The 19017-nt window shown below is 39.4% G+C and overlaps 1 protein-coding gene across 8 annotated transcripts in view; it reads left to right on the top strand.

Annotated features, from left to right (window-relative positions):
• Nucleotides 1–18586, top strand: part of LMBR1 (limb development membrane protein 1) — a 213179-nt gene extending 194593 nt beyond the window's left edge. For 7 of the 8 annotated variants that reach the window (XM_073009552.1, XM_073009550.1, XM_073009553.1 and 4 more), the window contains 2 exons: nucleotides 11923–12084; nucleotides 15957–18586. In XM_073009552.1, coding sequence (XP_072865653.1) covers nucleotides 11923–12084; nucleotides 15957–16042 — 248 coding nt within the window. In that variant the 3' untranslated portion in view covers nucleotides 16043–18586. The remainder of the gene's footprint in view (nucleotides 1–11922; nucleotides 12085–15956) is intronic. The other variant, XM_007983608.3, reaches the window with a different exon arrangement.
• Nucleotides 18587–19017: the final 431 nt, after the last annotated feature.

Here is a 19017-nt window from a genome sequence, read left to right as displayed (position 1 = left end):
ACCCACATAGTGATCATTTCTGTTGCTCTTTCTTTGATAGATCTAGATTTCTTTCTGACAACATTTTCCTTCTGCCTGAAGGACTTCCTGTAATGTTTCTCATAATGTATGCCTATTGATAATGAGCTTTTATCAGTTTTTGTATGTGTGAAATGCCTGTTTTGCCTTGGTTTTGAAAGATATTTTTGGTGGATATGGAAGTTTAGGTTGACTATTTTATTTTTTGCCTCCAGTACTTTATTTATTTATTTATTTAGAGTCTTGATGTCTTGCCCAGGCTGGAGTACAGTGGCACAATCTTGGCTCACTGCAGCCTCTGCCTCCCAGGTTCAAGTGAGTCTCCTGCCTTAGCCACTCAAGTAGCTGGAATTACAGGTGTACGTCCCCACACCTGGTAATTTTTTTGTATTTTTAGTAGAGACAGGGTTTCACCATGTTGGCCAGGCTGGTCTTGAACTCCTGGCCTCAAGTGATCCACCTGCCTTTGCCTCCCTAAGTGCTGGGATTCCATGTTTGAGCCACCAGGCCTGGCCTGCCTCTAGTACTTTAAAAATGTTGCTCCATGATCTGATTTGCATAATTTTTGACAATAAATCTTCTGTGATCATTGTTTTCGTTCTTACATTTTATGTGATCTTTTATTTTGCCAGCTTCTAAAATTTTTCTTTTAAGCAGTTTGATTATTATGTGCTTTGGTAGACTTCTTTTTCTTTGAGTTTATTATACTTCTTTGATTAATTTTCATAATATTTGAAAGATTTTCAGCCACTATTTTTTCAAATAGTTGTTTTTTCTTATCCTTTCTTTTATATATTTGTTTATTTTGTTATTATACTTTAAGTTCTAGGGTACATGTGCACAACGTGCAGGTTTGTTACATATGTATACCTGTGCTATGTTGGTGTACTGTACGCATTAACTCGTCATTTACATTAGGTATATCTCCTAATGCTATCCCTCCCCCCTCTCTCCACCCCACAACAGGCCCCAGTGTGTGATGTGCCCCTTCCTGTGTCCAAGTGTTCTCATTGTTCAATTCCCACCTATGAGTGAGAACATGCGGTGTTTGGTTTTGTGTCCTTGCAATAGTTTGCTGAGAATGATGGTTTCCAGCTTCATCCATGTCCCTACAAAGGACATGAACTCATCCTATTTTTATGGCTGCATAGTATTCCATGGTGTATATGTGCCATATTTTCTTAATCCAGTCTATCATTGATGGACATTTGGGTTGGTTCCAAGTCTGTGCTATTGTGAATAGTGCCTCAATAAATATACGTGTGCATGTGTATCTTTATAGCAGCATGATTTACAATCCTTTGGATATATCCCCAGTAATGGGATGGCTGGGTCAAATGATATTTCTAGTTCTAGCTCCTTGAGGAATCGCCACAGTCTTCCACAATGGTTGAACTAGTTTACAATCCCACCAACAGTGTAAAAGTGTTCCTATTTCTCCACATCCTCTCCAGCAGCTGTTGTTTCCTGACTTTTTAATGATCGCCATTCTAACTGGTGTGAGATGGTATCTCATTGTGGTATTGATTTGCATTTCTCTGATGGCCAGTGATGATGAGCATTTTTTCATGTGTCTGTTGGCTGCATAAAGATCTTCTTTTGAGAAGCGTCCGTTCATATCCTTGGCCCACTTTTTGATGGGGTTGTTTGGTTTTTTCTTGTACATTTGTTTAAGTTCTTTTTAGATTCTGGATATTAGCCCTTTGTCAGAAGGGTAGATTGCAAAAATTTTCTCCCATTCTGTAAGTTGCCTGTTCATTCTGATGGTAGTTTCTTTTGCTGTGCAGTAGCTCTTTAGTTTAATTAGATCCCATTTGTCAATTTTGTCTTTTGTTGCCATTGCTTTTGGTGTTTTAGACATGAAGTCCTTGCCCATGCCTATGCCCTGAATGGTATTGCCTAAGTTTTCTTCTAGGGTTTTTATGGTTTTAGGTCTAACATTTAAGTCTTTAATCCATCTTGAATTAATTTTTGTGTAAAGTGTAAGGAAGGGATCCAGTTTCAGCTTTCTACATAACTAGCCAGTTTTCCCAGCACCATTTATTAAATAGGAAATCCCTTCCCCATTTCTTGTTTTTTCAGGTTGGTCAAAGATCAGATGGTTGTAGATGTGTGATATTATTTCTGTTCTGTTCCATTGGTCAATATCTCTGTTTTGGTACCAGTACCATGCTGTTTTGGTTACTGTAGCCTTGTAGTATAGTTTGAAGTCAGGTAGTCTGATACCTCCAGCTTTGTTCTTTTGAGTTAGGATTGTCTTGGCAATGAGGGGTCTTTTTTGGTTCCATATGAACTTTAAAGTAGTTTTTTCCAATTCTGTGAAGAAAGTCATTGGTAGCTTGATGGGGATGGCATTGAATCTATAAATTACCTTGGGCAGTGTGGCCATTTTCACAATATTGATTCTTCCTATCCCTGAGCATGGAATGTTCTTCCATTTGTTTGTGACCTCTTTTATTCCATTAAGCAGTGGTTTGTAGTTCTCCTTGAAGAGGTCCTTCACATCCTTGTAAATTGGATTCCTAGGTATTTTATTCTCTTTGAAGCAATTGTGAATGGGAGTTCACTCATGATTTGGCTCTCTGTTTGTCTGTTACTGGTGTATAAGAATGCTTGTGATTTTTGCACATTGATTTTGTATCCTGAGAGTTTGCTGAAGTTGCTTATCAGCTTAAGGAGATTTTGGGCTGAGATGATGGGGTTTTCTAAATATACAATCATGTCATCTGCAAACAGGGACAATTTGACTTCTTCTTCTACTAATTGAATACTCTTTATTTCTTTCTCCTGCCTGATTGCCCTAGCCAGAACTTCCAACACTATGTTGAATAGGAGTGGTGAGAGAGGGCATCCCTGTCTTGTGCCAGTTTTCAAAGGGAATGCCTCCAGTTTTTGCCCATTCAGTATGATATTGGCTGTGGGTTTGTCATAAATAGCCCTTATTATTTTGAGATATGTCCCATCAATGCCTAATTTATTGAGAGTTTTTATCATGAAGGGCTGTTGAATTTTGTCGAAGGCCTTTTCTGCATCTATTGAGATAATCTGTGGTTTTTGTCTTTGGTTCTGTTTAAATGATAGATTACATTTATTGATTTGTGTGTGTTGAACCAGCCTTGCATCCCAGAAATGAAGCCCACTTGATCATGGTGGATAAGCTTTTTGATGTGCTGCTGAATTCGGTTTGCCAGTATTTTATTGAGGATTTTTTCATTGATGTTCATCAGGGATATTGGTCTAAAATTCTCTTTTTTTGTTGTGTCTCTGCCAGGCTTTGGTATCAGGATGATGCTGGCCTCATCAAATGAGTTAGGGAGGATTCCCTCTTTTTCTATTGATTGGAATAGTTTCAGAAGGAATGGTACCAGCTCCTCCTTGTACCTCTGATAGAATTCGGCTGTGAATCCGTCTGGTCCTCGACGTTTTTTGGTTGGTAGGCCATTAATTATTGCCTCAATTTCAGAACCTGTGTTGGTCTATTCAGGGATTCAGCTTCTTCCTGGTTTAGTCTTGTGAGGGTGTTTGTGTCCAGGAATTTATCCATTTCTTCTAGATTTTCTACTTTATTTGTGTAGAGGTGTTTATACTATTCTCTGATGGTAGTTTGTATTTCTGTGGGACTGGTGGTGATATCCCCTTTATCATTTTTTATTGCATCTATTTGATTCTTCTCTCTTTTCTTCTTTATTAGTCTTGCTAGTGGTCTATCAATTTTGTTGATCTTTTCAAAAAATTAGCTTCTGGTTTCACTGATTTTTTGAAGGGCTTTTTGTGTCTCTGTCTCCTTCATTTCTGCTCTGATCTTAGTTATTTCTTGCCTTCTGCTAGCTTTTGAATGTGTTTGCCCTTGCTTCTCTAGTTCTTTTAATTGTGATGTTAGGGTGTCAATTTTAGATCTTTCCTGCTTTCTCTTGTGGGCATTTAGTGCTACAAATTTCCCTCTACACACTGCTTTAAATGTGTCCCAGAGATTCTGGGATGTTGTGTCTTTGTTCTCATTGGTTTCCAAGAACATTTTTATTTCTGCCTTCATTTTATTATGTACCCAGTAGTCATTCAGGAGCAGGTTGTTCAGTTTCCATGTAGTTGAGTGGTTTTGATTGAGTTTCTTAATCCTGAGTTCTAGTTTGATTGCACTGTGGTCTGAGAGACAGTTTGTTATAATTTCTGTTCTTTTACATTTGCTGAGGAGTGCTTTACTTCCAATTATGTGGTCACTTTTGGAATAAGTGTGATGTGGTGCTGAGAAGAATGTATATTCTGTTGATTTGGGGTGGAGAGTTCTGTAGATGTCTATTAGATCCGCTTGGTGCAGAGCTGAGTTCAATTTCTGGATATCTTTGTTAACTCTCTGTCTTGTGGATCTGTCTAATGTTGACAGTGGGGTGTTAAAGTCTCCCGTTATTATTTTGTGGGAGTCTAAGTCTCTTTGTAGGTCCCTGAGGACTTGCTTTATGAATCTGGGTGCTCCTGTATTGGGTGCATATCTATTTAGGATAGTTAGCTCTTCTCGTTGAATTGATCCCTTTACCATTATGTAATGGCCTTCTTTGTCTCTTTTGATCTTTGTTGATTTAAAGTCTGTTTTATTAGAGACTAGGATTGCAACCCTTGCTTTTTTTTGTTTTCCATTTGTTTGGTAGATCTTCCTCTATCCCTTTATTTTGAGCCTATGTGTGTCTCTGCATGTGAGATGGGTCTCCTGAATACAGCACACTGATGGGTCTTGACTCTTTATCCAATTTGCCTGTCTGTGTCTTTTAATTAGAGCATTTGGCCCATTTACATTTAAGGTTAATATTGTTATGTATGAATTTGATCCTGTCATTATGATGTTAGCTGGTTATTTTGCTCGTTAGTTGATGCAGTTTCTTCCTAGCATCGATGGTCTTTACAATTTGGCATGTTTTTGCAGTGGCTGGTACTGGTTTTTCCTTTCCATGTTTAGTGCTTCCTTCAGGAGCTCTTGTAAGGCAGGCCTGGTGGTGACAAAATCTCTCAGCATTTGCTTGTCTGTAAAGGATTTTATTTCTCCTTCACTTATGAAGCTTAGTTTGGCTGGATATGAAATTCTGGGTTGAAAATTCTTTTCTTTAAGAATGTTGAATATTGGCCCCCACTCTCTTCTGGCTTGTAGAGTTTCTGCTGAGAGATCCGCCGTTAGTCTGATGGGCTTCCCTTTGTGGGTAACCTGACCTTTCTCTCTGGCTGCCCTTAACATTTTTTCCTTGATTTCAACTTTGGTGAATCTGCCAATTATGTGTCTTGGAGTTGCTCTTCTTGAGGAGTATTTTGTGGCGTTCTCTGTATTTCCTGAATTTGAATGTTGGCCTCCCTCACTAGGTTGGGGAAGTTCTCCTGGATAATATCCAGAAGAGTGTTTTCCAACTTGGTTCCATTCTCTCCGTCACTTTCAGATACACCAATCAGACGTAGATTTGGTCTTTTCACATAGTCCCATATTTCTTGGAGGCTTTGTTCGTTTCTTTTTACTCTAAACTTCTCTTCTCCCTTCATTTCATTCATTTGATCTTCAATCACTGATACCCTTTCTTCCAGTTGATTGAATCAGTTACTGAAGTTTGTGCATGTGTCCCGTAGTTCTCATGCCATGGTTGTCAGCTCCATCAGGTCATTTAAGGACTTCTCTACACTGGTTTTTCTAGTTAGCCATTCATCTAATCTTTTTTCAAGGTTTTTCGCTTCTTTGTGATGGGTTCACACATCCTCCTTTAGCTTGGATAAGTTTGATCATTTGAAGCCTTCTTCTCTCAACTCGTCAAAGTCATTCTCTGTCCAGCTTTGTTCCATTGCTGGCGAGGAGCTGTGTTCCTTTGTAGGAGAAGAGGCACTCTGATTTTTTTAGAAGTTTCAGCTTTTCTGCTCTGGTTTATCCACATCTTTGTGGTTTTATCTAACTTTGGTCTTTGATGATGGTTACGTACAGATGGGGTTTTGGTGTGGATGTCCTTTCTGTTTGTTAGTTTTCCTTCTAACAGTCAGGACCCTCAGCTGCAGGTCTGTTGGAGTTTGCTGGAGGTCCACTCCAGACCCTGTTTGCCTGGGTATCACCAGTAGAAGCTGCAGAACAGAATACGGCAGAACAGCAAATGTTGCTGCCTGATCATTCCTCTGGAAGCTCCATCTCAGAGGGGCACCAGGCCGTGTGAGGTGTCAGTCGACCCCTACTGGGAGGTGCCTCCCAGTTAGGCTACTCTGGGGTCAGGGACCCACTTGAGGAGGCAGTCTGTCTGTTCTCAGATCTCAAACTCTGTGCTGGGAGAACTGCTACTCTCTTCAAAGCTGTCAGACAGGGACATTTAAGTCTGCAGAAGTTTCTGCTGCCTTTTGTTCGGCTATGCCCTGGCCCCAGAGGTGGAGTCTACAGAGGCAGGTAGGCCTCTTTGAGCTGCATTGGGCTTCACCCAGTTCGAGCTTCCAGGCTGCTTTGTTTACCTACTCAAGCCTCAGCAATGGCGGGCACCCCTCCGCAGCCTCGCTGCCGCCTTGCAGTTCAATCTCAGACTACTGCACTAGCAATGAGTGAGGCTCTGTGGGCATGGGCCCTTCTGAAACAGGCGCAGGATATAATCTCCTGGTGTACCGTTTGCTAAGACTGTTGGAAAAGGACAGTATTAGGGTGGGAGTGACCCGATTTTCTTTGTGCCGTCTGTCACAGCTTCCCTTGGCTAGGAAAGGGAATCCCCTGACCCCTTGCGCTTCGGCTCATGCTCAGTGGTCTGCACCCACTGTCCTGCACCTGCTGTCTGACATGTCCCAGTGAGATGAACCCAGTACCTCAGTTGGAAATGCAGAAATCACCCGTCTTCTGCGTTGCTCACACTGGGAACCGTAGACTGGAGCTGTTCCTATTTGTCCATCTTCTCTTATCCTCTCTTTCTTCCCCTTCAGGGACTCTATCACAAGTACATAAGACATTTCAAATGAATTCACGGTTCATTGATGCTTTGTTCATTCTTTATAACTGTTCTAATGTCTTTGCTACTCATTCTGTCAACTGCTTCATTTCTTGACCAGCTGCTCCCCATAAGCATACACTGGTCAGTTCTCTGCCGGGTTCTTCCATTGTGCAGCCCTCTGGCCACTGTGTCATCCTTATGCTCCAAGCTTCATCTCTGGATCTTAGGGAGATGGCTGGAGCCCGCCTCAGCTCTTCTCTCTACATTGCAGTGTCTCTTTAGACGGTAAACTGTGGCAATCATAGGGCCTACCTTGTTTGTTTCTCATGTCTCAGTGATCACTGTCCTTGGTTTCCTGATGTCTAGGGTCTTGAAAACTGTTGTTTCATATACTTTGTTCAGTGTTTCAGTTTATTCAGTTGGGAGGGAAAATCTGGTCTCTTTTACTCCATGTAGGCTGGAACCTGAAGTCAATAAGTATATCTCCAATTAATATAATTTCTTGAAAATATACTTGCATAGCAAGACTGGTCAAAGGTAAAGCCAGCTCAGCACAGTGGCTCATGCCTGTAATCCCAGCACTTTGGGAGGCCCAGGTGGGTGGATCTCCTGAGTTCAGGAGTTTGAGACCAGCCTGACCAACATGGTGAAACCCCATCTCTACTAAAAATACAAAAATTAGCCTGGCATGGTGGTGGGCGCCTGTATTCCCGACTACTTGGGAGGCTGAGGCAGGAAAATCCCTTGAACCCAGGAGGGCTTGGTTGCAGTGAGCTAAGATTGTGCCACTGCGCTCCTGGGCAACAAGCGCAAAACTCCGTCTCAAAAAGACAAAAAAAAGGTAAAGCCTTTGCTTCAACAGCATCATCTTTCATTCCACCCCAGAAGTGGAACCTCTCTTTCGTTTTATGATGACTCTGTTTTTGAATGAATAAAACAATTGGCAATGAGCCTATTTAAATTATTCCTGTTTTAAAATGATTGTAGATTTCATTATTTCATACTCTTTGTCAATTTTTTTTTCCCCAACACTGTCTTAGCTAATATTATTTCAAAAATCTTGTTTAGAGGAAGAGATTTGAAAACATAGTATAATAATCTAACCTTTGTTTGAGTTCAGAAGGAAAAAAGTATGTTAATCCTAATATTTCGGCAAAGAACATTTAATCTATACATTTTTAAAAAATAAAATGTACGTGTTCTTTCTGGTAATCTTACATTAAAACCATGGATATTTATGTCAGCCATTTGTGTAATATGCTAACATATATAATTTATTGATAAAGTCAGATTAATGATTCCTTTATGTGTCAAGCTTTATAAACCCTCTTAACTACTTTTTGCTGCTTTAGGAAGATGAATAGGCTTCCTAAGAGTAGAAGTTTACTCAGGTGGGCTAAAGAACATAAATTCTATTGACTCATACTGCAGGTAGAGAAACCAGCCCTTTCTTAAATGAGATTTTATTCTGTATGTTCTTTTATAGGTATGAATAGAAAAAGACTGTTATTCAAGGAATTATGCATAAAATATTTTCAGTTGAATTCTAATGGGTGGAGTTGATGTGCAGTTTGTCATGAAGAATATTTTTTATTGACAGATAATCTAGATAATGTGACCTTATGCTTAGCCCCTGCTTAACTTACTAAGCTTCTTGCCTGGTGTATATTTTACTTAATCTTTTAACAGAATGAACTTCCAAATGGACATAAGCATTTAGATATTTGACTAAGAGAGTTAAACAACAACATTTGATAATTAAATATTTCTAATAGTAGTATTTTAAAATATTTTAAAATTTGCTTGCTTTTAAAATACTTTTACTTTTTTACAGAAATAGAGGTTTTAAAATCTTTTATATTTGTCAAATGATTGCTGTTAAAGCTTTGAGTATTGTCAGTTTTTCTTAATTGTTGGTGCTTTTATTTTTTATTTTTTATTTTTTATTTTGTTTTGAGATGGAGTCTCGCTCTTTCGCCCAGGCTGGAGTTCAGTGGTGTGATCTTGGCTCATTACAAGCTCCACCTCCTGGATTCAGGCCATTTTCCTGCCTCAGCCTCCCGAGTAGCTGGGACTACAGGCGCCCGCCACCAGGCCCGGCTAGTTTTTTGTATTTTTAGTAGAGACGGGGTTTCACCGTGTTAGCCAGGATGGTCTCGATCGCCTGACCTCATGATCCGCCCGTCTCGGCCTCCCAAAGTGCTGGGATTACAGGCGTGAGCCACCGCGCCCGGCGCTTTTAATTTTAAAAGTACATTTTATAATCTATTGCCATGCCAGAAACCTCTCAGGCAGAATTTTAGAGAAGTTCTTTTTTAAAGTTTCTTGTGGTCCAGTCTTTATAGAAAAATTTCAGAATTGAAGAACTGTGTGTTGGTCAGAGTGATCTGTTAGTCAATCTGATTTTTAAAAATATTTAACACGATGATGTCTTGGAACTAGTTTTTATGAGGTAATATTTATCTAGTTATTCAGCGCACTATAGCAACAGGCTCCTGGGTTTCTGTTTATGAAGTCAACCTGAAATAGCCTGGAAACCAAAACAGCTGATGATAGAGACTATTCTTTGCCTAGATGTTCCGTATTAGGTCTCCACCCTGAGTCTCAAGATACCAAGTTGAATCCACTAAGAAGTTCTAGTGAAGCACTTTCCCGTTTTTCAAAACATACTTTCCATTCTTAGCATGATGGTGCGTTCAGCTTCTTGACTTCTCATTATGTGGTAGTGCTGTCACAACATGGGACACAGGCCGTGTCCGGGGGGGTTGGATTACCTACCGCAGAGCATCTACCAGTGGTGTCCAAAGTGGAGTTTGTGCATTTCCATGCATTCATAAAGTAAGTCGTTGGACTATGTGAAGAAACTATTAGAATTTGTATTTATATTTATTGTTATGATTTTTAAAGTCTTTGTTTTGTCTGTATATGTCATTGAATAGTATATATGTAGCTTATAAATAATTAAATACACATATACCGGGTATAGATGGTCAAATTTTGCTTTTACTAATGGTGGTATATGATCAAAAAAATTTCAAGAGCAGTTAAGACTCGTGTAGAGCATCTGGGCAAGGGTTTGATTCTGGGATCTCCCGTTTCCTCCGTCAGTGAGCTTCGTAGTGCATAAAATTTGGGTGTCTGCGTCTGTGGGTTTTTCTTTTGAGAAGATGCATAGCTCTCACCAGATTCTCAAAGGAGTCCTTGGCCCTAATGAGAAAATTACTTATCTGGGATCTCTGGGCTGCAGCCACTGAAGCTTGTTTTGGTAGGACTATATCTTGTTTAAAGATCACTTCCTAGGCTAAGTGAAATGGTGCTTTATTTCAAAAATAAAACTTACAATTAGATATGTATTTCCTTTAACAAAGTAAAGTTTTATTAATATGAATAGCTGAGAAACTGCAGCCAAGATTGTTGTCATCTTCTCATAACCATGTATGACAGATGCTGTGTACTCTTCCGGTGTCTGCATTAACCTTTTTAAAAAAGCTATTTTATTGTATGTTTTCATTAATTGTGTACCTTTAAAAAATATTTTGGTATATTATTGCCTTTCAATTTCAAACACATTTATCCTAGGTAGAAGTGGCTACAGAAGAGCTACTTTTGAGATCTCCTGTTTTTATGACAATGTGTATATTTGGGTTTTCTGTTGTCTCTCTAAGCCGCTTTTGTAGAGGCTATCTGTAGTAGATGATGCCATTGCATTGGAGTGAGGATGAGAGTTCAGTTCAAAGGTCAACTGATAATGTAAAATTGAGTATAGTCAATGTTATTCTTGAAATCACCCATAAAAATCCTTAAATCACCCTTAAAATATGAGGTACATAATTTTGTTTATACAATTTTATAGACAGTTATTATTTCTTCTCATTCTTTGTAGTTTAAATTTTATATGGCCCCCAAGTAGCTCTATCCTTTCTTCCTTGAAGAATGTTGAGATTCCCAGTATCTGTCACTTGACCAATGCCTGAGTGATGTGATTTATTTATCTATCAGTGGTCAGAAAAATCCTACCATTCATGTATTTTTTCCAATCAATACTGGACCTGACCATGTGCTCATTTAATAGAATGACTATTTAAACTATTTTTAAGTAAAAAGATTTCAAAAAATGTGTATAGATAAATTTAAGTAACTTCAATGCATATATTATGTCATCCTACTGTATTTCCTGCTTTGCCTTTTTACCCTACAAACCTATAAGCATTAAACTCAGATTAACAATTTTTTATGGAAGGAAATTATCTTATTTATTCATTTATATATTACATATTAAGTGTGTATAAGACATTATTCTGGACACTGGGATTATAGGGGTGAAACAAAGTTCCTGTTCTTACAGAACATGTATTCTAGTGGGGAAAACAGGCAATAGATAAGCCAAAAAGAAAAAAAAATTAGTTTATGTGTGCTATGAAGAGTCATAATTAGTATAGAAGGCCGTGGAAGGTCCAGCTGTTTTAGATAGGGGAGTCAGAGGTTTCCTCTCTGAGGAGATGGCATTTGCCCAGAGACCCGACTAAAGAGACGGGACGGGCAGTTCCTCCAGAGGGCAGCAGCAGAGGAGGCGTAAGGATGTTATGTTCTCAGGCATCTTTTTCATTGTGGCTCTTGCTTCCTGTGATCAGTTACAGCCTTCCTGTCTCAGCAGAGCATGCAGTCAGCCATCCTACCCATGTAAGCAGCACGAGAGCTTGATTTTTAATGTAAGCGTGACTTCCATTGGACATCAAAGGGCATTCGTTCTGACCTCATTACTCATCACTTGCAAGTGACTGTGGCGTGTATGTGAAGCAGGTTAGGGCTGGCTTGAGGCTGTCCCACTAGATGATAGTTACGTATTTTAAACTAGGATTTATTCATTATAGCATCTCACGTAACAGAAGAGAGAAAGTCCATAGAATTCTGTCTAACTTGTACTTTACTTTTAGCACTGTCTTAACCTGATTTCATTAAGGGCTATTTTATTTATTTTTAACAGGAATCACTAGATTTGATCTACTTGGCGACTTTGGAAGGTTTAATTGGCTGGGAAATTTCTATATTGTATTATCCTACAATTTGCTTTTTGCTATTGTGACAACATTGTGTCTGGTCCGAAAATTCACCTCTGCAGTTCGAGAAGAGCTTTTCAAGGCCCTAGGTAATCCTGAGGTTTATGGGTATTTTTTCCTCTTTCTACTAAATAATAATTTCGACATTTGAGTTAATATTACATTTTCAGCTATTTAGTTTCTTAGATTTGTAAAACCTTAGAGGTCAAGTTATTGATCCACTACTTTGTGCAAAATTACTTCATTAAGCCTTAGCTTCCTTATCTGTAATATAGTGACAGTATCGTCTTCCTTTCAGGGTTTTTGTGAAGATCAACTGAAATAATTCTCATAAGATCCTTAGCATAGTGCCTGGCACATCATAAGAACTCAGTAAATATTAGCCCCTTTATTATGACGATGGTGGTCATGGTGGTGGTGAGGATGATATGGTGTTAAAAGCTTATTCCTTGGTAATAATACCTTTTAGTTAAAGCTTTTTTGAGGCTTGAATTTTACAAGTATTAGGCTAACCCATAAGTCTCTTCAGTAAGCCAAATAATAAATTCAAGGTGAAAATGTTAGCATTCTTGGCATTGCTATAATAGAAGAAAGGGGATTTACTATTATGTATTCCAAGAGTCACATGTATTGCAATGGTGTTAAAAACTGGTAGGTTTAGCTAAAGGGTACAAACATAACCCATGAATGTATTTTTTATGCTTATTTCCACATTAGTGCTAAACATATGTCAAGTTTTTTACTTTAAGAATGCCAGGACAAAGTAAATGATCTTGATTTGGGGGGTGGGCTTGTAATTTTATGACAGAAGAAGGGAAAGGCAGTGACTTCTTGTAGAAAATTATTAAAACTCCTGACATTAGCTCATTCACCTGAGCTGACATCATTCGAATGCGTATGACTCCATATTGGGGCTTTTCGCTATTGCAAAAGGCCACGTATTGATGGATTCATTAAGGTCCAGTTTTCAGATAACTTAAACTATATGAGCAGCAATAAAGCTTCCTACATCACCAGGCCTTTCCAACCTTGATGTTTGAGAGGGTGACCTTTGGGAGGCACAGAAGATTTCACATGAGCTGGCCATGTGTCTTTCACTTTGCATATGCCCTGGCAGGGGACGGCTCATCAAATGCTGGCCTGACAGGAAACAGTCACAGCTCATCTCAGCTGACGCACCAGATAATTTATACCTTTCAGTGCTAAGGTTTAATAAAGCTGGCCCAACTTGAAGTGGGAATCAAACAGTCCTTTTTATCGGATGTCTAGCATTAAAACTTAATTTTTAAGCCTGTTATAATATCAGCAAGATTAGTTAGCCATGGTCTCAGATAAATTTCCACTTTCCATTCACTAAATGAGATGGTTGCAAATGGACTGCTATAAGTTTAGCTTTTGAATTAGGTATTCTGGGCATCATTTTGCTAAGAAAGCCTTTATTAAAGTAATAAAACATAACTTAACCTGATATAAAAGGCCTTGTATGCATGTCAGTTCATTGACCATAGGAGAGAGTAGAATGAGCAAGAGTTGTATAAAACTACCTAATAGATACATTTACTTTTCTTCCCAAATGTTTTTCAGTATTCTTTGGGGTGCTCTAAGGGGCAATTTATACGTAGAAAAAGAGTCTTATTAAGTATATGTAATGTTTGAATGATCTGAGATCTTAACAAGGATTTCACTGAGACTGGTAATTTGATTGTGAAGTAGCTAGCCCCTTTCTTTTTTTCTTTCTTTTTTTGTAGAGTGTTTTTTCCCCTCTGCTACTCCGCCCGTTGATAATAATAGTACCCATCTCAGAGAATATCTAGCACACAGTAAACACTAGAAATTTAGCTGGTGACGGTGGTAACGGACGAGATGTTTTCTGGAGCTGTCTGCAGAAGAGGGACGTCAGAGTTTCCCAGAATGTGTAACCAACGTGACACCCAAGTGTTAGATGTGAACTCCAATAATCTGTCCTAAAAGGGGGACTTATTTCAGCTTAGTCAGTGGATACCGCATCAATCTCAGTGAATCTGTCTTCACTCAGTCCCTTCTCTAACAAGCTTTATTTTAGCACACTTCCTCAACTCCAACAGCTGTGGGTTCCTATTGTCATTCCTGGGACCAGACCATGTTTTGTCTTGGATTGATTTCTTTTTTTCCTTCCTATTCAGACGTAGAGAGGCTCAGTTTTACCTTTTCTTTCATTAAGATACGCAGGTGACAGAAAGATTTTGAAGTACAATATTAGTTTATGAGTGATGTGAAACTGCCTAATAGGTCAGTTACCACGTGAAATTTTAGGGAGAAAAATCTTTTCCTAGTAAGTTGTTGAGATGCCAGAAAGGTCTGAGCTTCATGATAAGTATTTTCTCAACATCTGTCCTGTGGAAGTGCTGCTGTGTATGGTCATAGGCCACATAATGATCGTTTGGTCAGTAACGGACCACTTGTCTGTGTGACAGAGACCACAGAGATGACAGTGGAGCTGAGCAGTTTCTGTCACCTAGTGACCTGGTAGCTGTTGTAATGTCCTGGCACAATGTGCCACTTTTCTAGGTTTAGATATTTTGAGATGCACAAATATTTACCATTGTGCCAGAGTTGCCTACAGTACTCAGTACAGTAACATGCTGTCTGGTTTGTAACTTAGGAGCAATAGGCCATACCCTACAGCCTAGCTATGTTGTGGGCTGTGCCCCCTGGGTGTGTATAGATATACTCTGTGATGGTATCACAGTGACCAGTTGACAACCCATTTCTCAGAGTGTATTCCTGTTGTTCAGCAACACCTGTGTTCCTGTATATCATTGTCTTTCATTTTTATTAAAGTGCTTGAAGCTCCGGTGCCACAGAAGCTCTTACGTTTTCTTCTCCCTATGAGAGTGCAGTGTTGGTCTGTGCAGTGTTGGTGTCAGGTATATCACGTAAATAATTGTTATATGATACAGAGAGAAATAAATATAACTTTAAAAGATAGTGATAATTTTGTATTCTGTGAAATACCTTTGGGTAGTGAGATATTATTTATGTTCAATTTATTCTTTTGTCATTTCTTTCTTTTTTGGTAATGTTTTCCATTCTTTTCTTTTTAATGACATGTGAATATTTTGGTGTGGCTTTCCCAACATTTTCCTGCATATGTGTGTGTGTTATTTTACTTTATTTGAAATTGTTTTGAGACAGGGTCTCACTGTGTCACCCAGGCTGGAGTGCAGTGGCGTGATCACATCTCACTGCAGCCACAACCTGCTGAGCTCAAGCGGTTCTCCCGTCTCAGCCTCCCACACTGCTGGGGTTATAGGCATGAGCCACTGCAACCAGCTAATTTTTGTGTTTTTTGTGAAGATGGGGTTTCACAGTGTTGCCCAGGCCTGCCTCAAACCCCTCAGCTCAAACGATCCTTCCACCTCAGCCTCCTGAAGTGCTGGGATGGCAGATGTGAGCCACCATGCCCAGCCTGTGTGCGTGTATTTTAAAATGAAAGTGAGAACCTATCTGTCTCGGTTAGGTTCCCTGAGAAGCACACTTTAGATGGGAATCCGCTTGCCAGGAAGAGGTTTATTAGCCGGGTTGGGGAAACGGAAGAGGAAGGGGCTGTGCAGAGAGAGGAATTGTGTCATGATGCAGTCACACTAGAAGCCTCCACTGGCCCTCAGGGATGTTGTGACTTCGATGACCCTTCAGAGCTCCACTGAACTGAGGAGAAGCGGGCAGGCTCTTAGGACCCTCACATGCTATCCTGGAAGGGGCAGGACTCCCCTCCCTGCAGCTGTCTTCAGCTGAGGCCATCCCCAAAGGGAAGTTGCCAGTAGGGAGAAGAAATCTTTCATTCCTCAGGGGGATCTGGCCAGCACCTCACAGCTTCCCAAGTAAAACTTAGCTTTGTAAATCTCCTTTTCTCCCTACCCTAACCCTTTCCCAGTCACTCAACAATATATCATTTCTCACCAATTTCTTAATTTTTTTGCAGGGCTTCATAAACTTCATTTATCAAATACTTCAAGGGATTCAGAAACAGCCAAGCCTTCTGTAAATGGGCATCAGAAAGCACTGTGAGATGCACAGACGGCGTCTTCTACAACCAAGAGACCTGAGAACTCCAGACTCATGACATTCCTGTCCCATGTAGAAGCATTTCCATTTCAACCTTGGCTCCTCTTCAGAACCTAGACCTATCAGTGCCATTTTTTTTCATAGTCTACGAAGAACTTGGCTATGGCTGACCTTTTTTTAAATTTAACTTTCTGATAGACCCTGTAGTTTCCAGTTAAATGCAGATTCCTTAGAGCCGTATAGAACAGCGCATTCTTCTGTAGACATTTTCTCATATCGGTAAATACAGTCATCCATATGAAAAAAATTGTTTTCACCTGATATCAAAATGTTAGAAAAGGCAGACTCTGGGACTTCTAAAGATTTACTTAAATCCCATGATATACTTTATTCAGAATGTAGAAGCCGACCTGAAATGCATCCTTGGTACTAAGTGAAGCTTCTTCAGAAAATGCATTTTTCAAATGCAATAGGAACTATTTGTAGATATCATTATTGCAGTGTGCGTTGGAGCTGTAATGGTTGCAGTTATGTTTCTTATTTCCCTAAAAGCAAAAAGCATAGTTTCTGATTTATGTTTCAGAATGATACTGATTAGACTTTGAGCCAAGACGAAAATACTAAATTCTTTTAAACCTGGAGCCTTAGAGAGCCACAGGAATATCTTCTGTTGTACAGTCTAATAAGCTATGGTAGGAAGTATCATGTAATCACAGTTTAATGACAGTTTATGTATATGATTCAGTATTACCTCTGATAACATAGTTGCCAGTGTTTAATACACTTGTAACTTGGATTTTTGCCTTATAGGCTATATGTATACGCAGTTTTTTAAAGCATTTTTTTCAAAGATCACTTAATTCCCCGTGCTTCTGTAATGCTTATGAAAACTATAAATGGCGAGTGGTGGAAGGAAACTCCTTCTTTCCTCATAGTCCTCGGGCTCTGGTTACTTTTGCATATGCCATTTGAAGCCTCCAACTTTTACCAGTTTAACATCCAAAGTTCACAGCATCACCATTCATGGTGTAAGAACAGTTTTGCAGTATAACACGATCTGATAATCATTCAGTTATTCAATTGTAAATAATTACTGGGATGGTTTCTTGGCTTTACTGAATAAAATCTATGAAATTGTACTCTGTGTTAACCACCCACTAGGATAGAATGCCGGAAACTGTGCATGCAAAAATACGAGATGGGTCCATTTGTACACAATTCGTAGTTATGCAATCTACTATATAAATATGTTCACATGCACTATGTGTATGAAAATAGATTGTCTGTGTTCAGACGAAAGTAAAACATTTTTTTCAAATTGTTAAATTTAAAGGTTTTCTGGGAGAAATTTATGAAAAACAGGCTGTGTCTATTTGACATCAGAAATTTCCACTTAAACCAAAATAATGAGAAACTTTATTCTGTATATTTATAACCTTCGTTGAGTATACTTCCCCCTTATTTATACCTCTGCATTTCCTTCTGCGCTTCACATCTTTCTAAAATGCAGCTTGGTTTTAAAATAAAAGAACATTCATTTTGTGATTCTAAACAACCTTCAGTAAATACCACCAGTATGGTACTGGTGAATTTCTCAGCATAAAATCGACGTACCTAAAAAGTTAATAAAATTCAGCTCTTTTCCAATTTCATTGTTACGCCTATTGAAGTATTAATAGCAAGGTTTCATTTTTCATGAAACTTGGAATCCGTACTTTGAGCAGACTAAGTCAAGGGAAGAACAGAAAGAAACTCAGGAGTAGAGTAATGTCATTTTTCGCTTACACCACTTTCAGGGCACATCCAAAGAGTTCCTAGATACTTGTAAAATGTCTGAAAAATTTTAAGTAATAAACTTTTCAATGTTTAGCTCAACTTTTTGTTCATTTGGAAGTTTCTCTCCATCCAAGGACTTAAGCCAGTTTTGGATTTGTAAGCCCAGAGTACAGTACACTTCCTGGAGGCATCGTCACTGCTGTTGAAACAAAGAATGTGCATGGGGTGGAAGGACGGCTTTGAACCTCTGGACTCAGCCTTGAGAACAAATACAGATTGTTACAGCCCTGGGCTGCTGCGTAATCACAGTTCCTCAGCCTCTTCCAGAGCACATGCCCAAGCTCTGCCTCTCCAGAGACTGACTCCAAATGCAGGTGCTTCCGCTGGACCTAGGTTGGAGGCTGCTTTATATGACAGACTCCAGAAATGGATGCCAGAATACAGAGGCCAAACGTTCTGAGTCCTGGTAAGGACAGTCGCTCTGGGGGTCTTCATTTTACTGCAGTTCCTGCGCGCCAGTGAAAGGAGATAGACCCTGGAAGGCAGAGCTGCAGATGCTCGTCATCGGGTCAATTCTGGAGCTACAGTTTTGTTTCTGACTGGATGAGGACGCACCGGTGACTGTATCAAATCAAACAGTCCTTTTCTTCTCTCTCCTTTAGTATCGATTTTAAAGTGCATTAGGCACTATGGTTTCAGAGTTTCTTGGGGAAACTTTGCAGATTCGTATTCATTGCTTCTGCGATACTTAAATAAATTATTTTACAATTACACGTTTTCAGATTATAACATTTGTATTAATTTTTACTGATTTTCCAAGATACTTCTTAGATTTGCTATTTATGTAGCTTTATGTACATTCTCTGTAAAAATAGAGCTCTAAGTATGAGACTTTACATGAAAATTGTACACACACATACACTAATGTTAGTTCCTTAAATTGCTGCACTAAGGTGCTGGTTAGTAGGGATGGATGGAGCCTCTGGCGTTTTGCTCGCACATGCGTTAAAGGCTCATGTGTACCTGCTCTCAGCGGCAATGCAGCCTTCCCACACTTTGCTGGGTGCCCGTGGCTCTCCCTGCAGCCTCAGTGATGACCTCGTCTGCCAGGGACACACGTTTTCATCATGTACAGGCTCTTATGTGCTTGTTTTGTTGGTAGCACGTTACTTAATGCACAAAGGCAGATTTTTTTTTTTTTT

This window comes from Chlorocebus sabaeus, chromosome 21 (genome assembly GCF_047675955.1).
Source record: "Chlorocebus sabaeus isolate Y175 chromosome 21, mChlSab1.0.hap1, whole genome shotgun sequence".
Taxonomy (NCBI): domain Eukaryota; kingdom Metazoa; phylum Chordata; class Mammalia; order Primates; family Cercopithecidae; genus Chlorocebus; species Chlorocebus sabaeus.
Note: the sequence above shows the minus strand (reverse complement) of the source record. Positions and strands in the feature narration are given on the sequence as shown.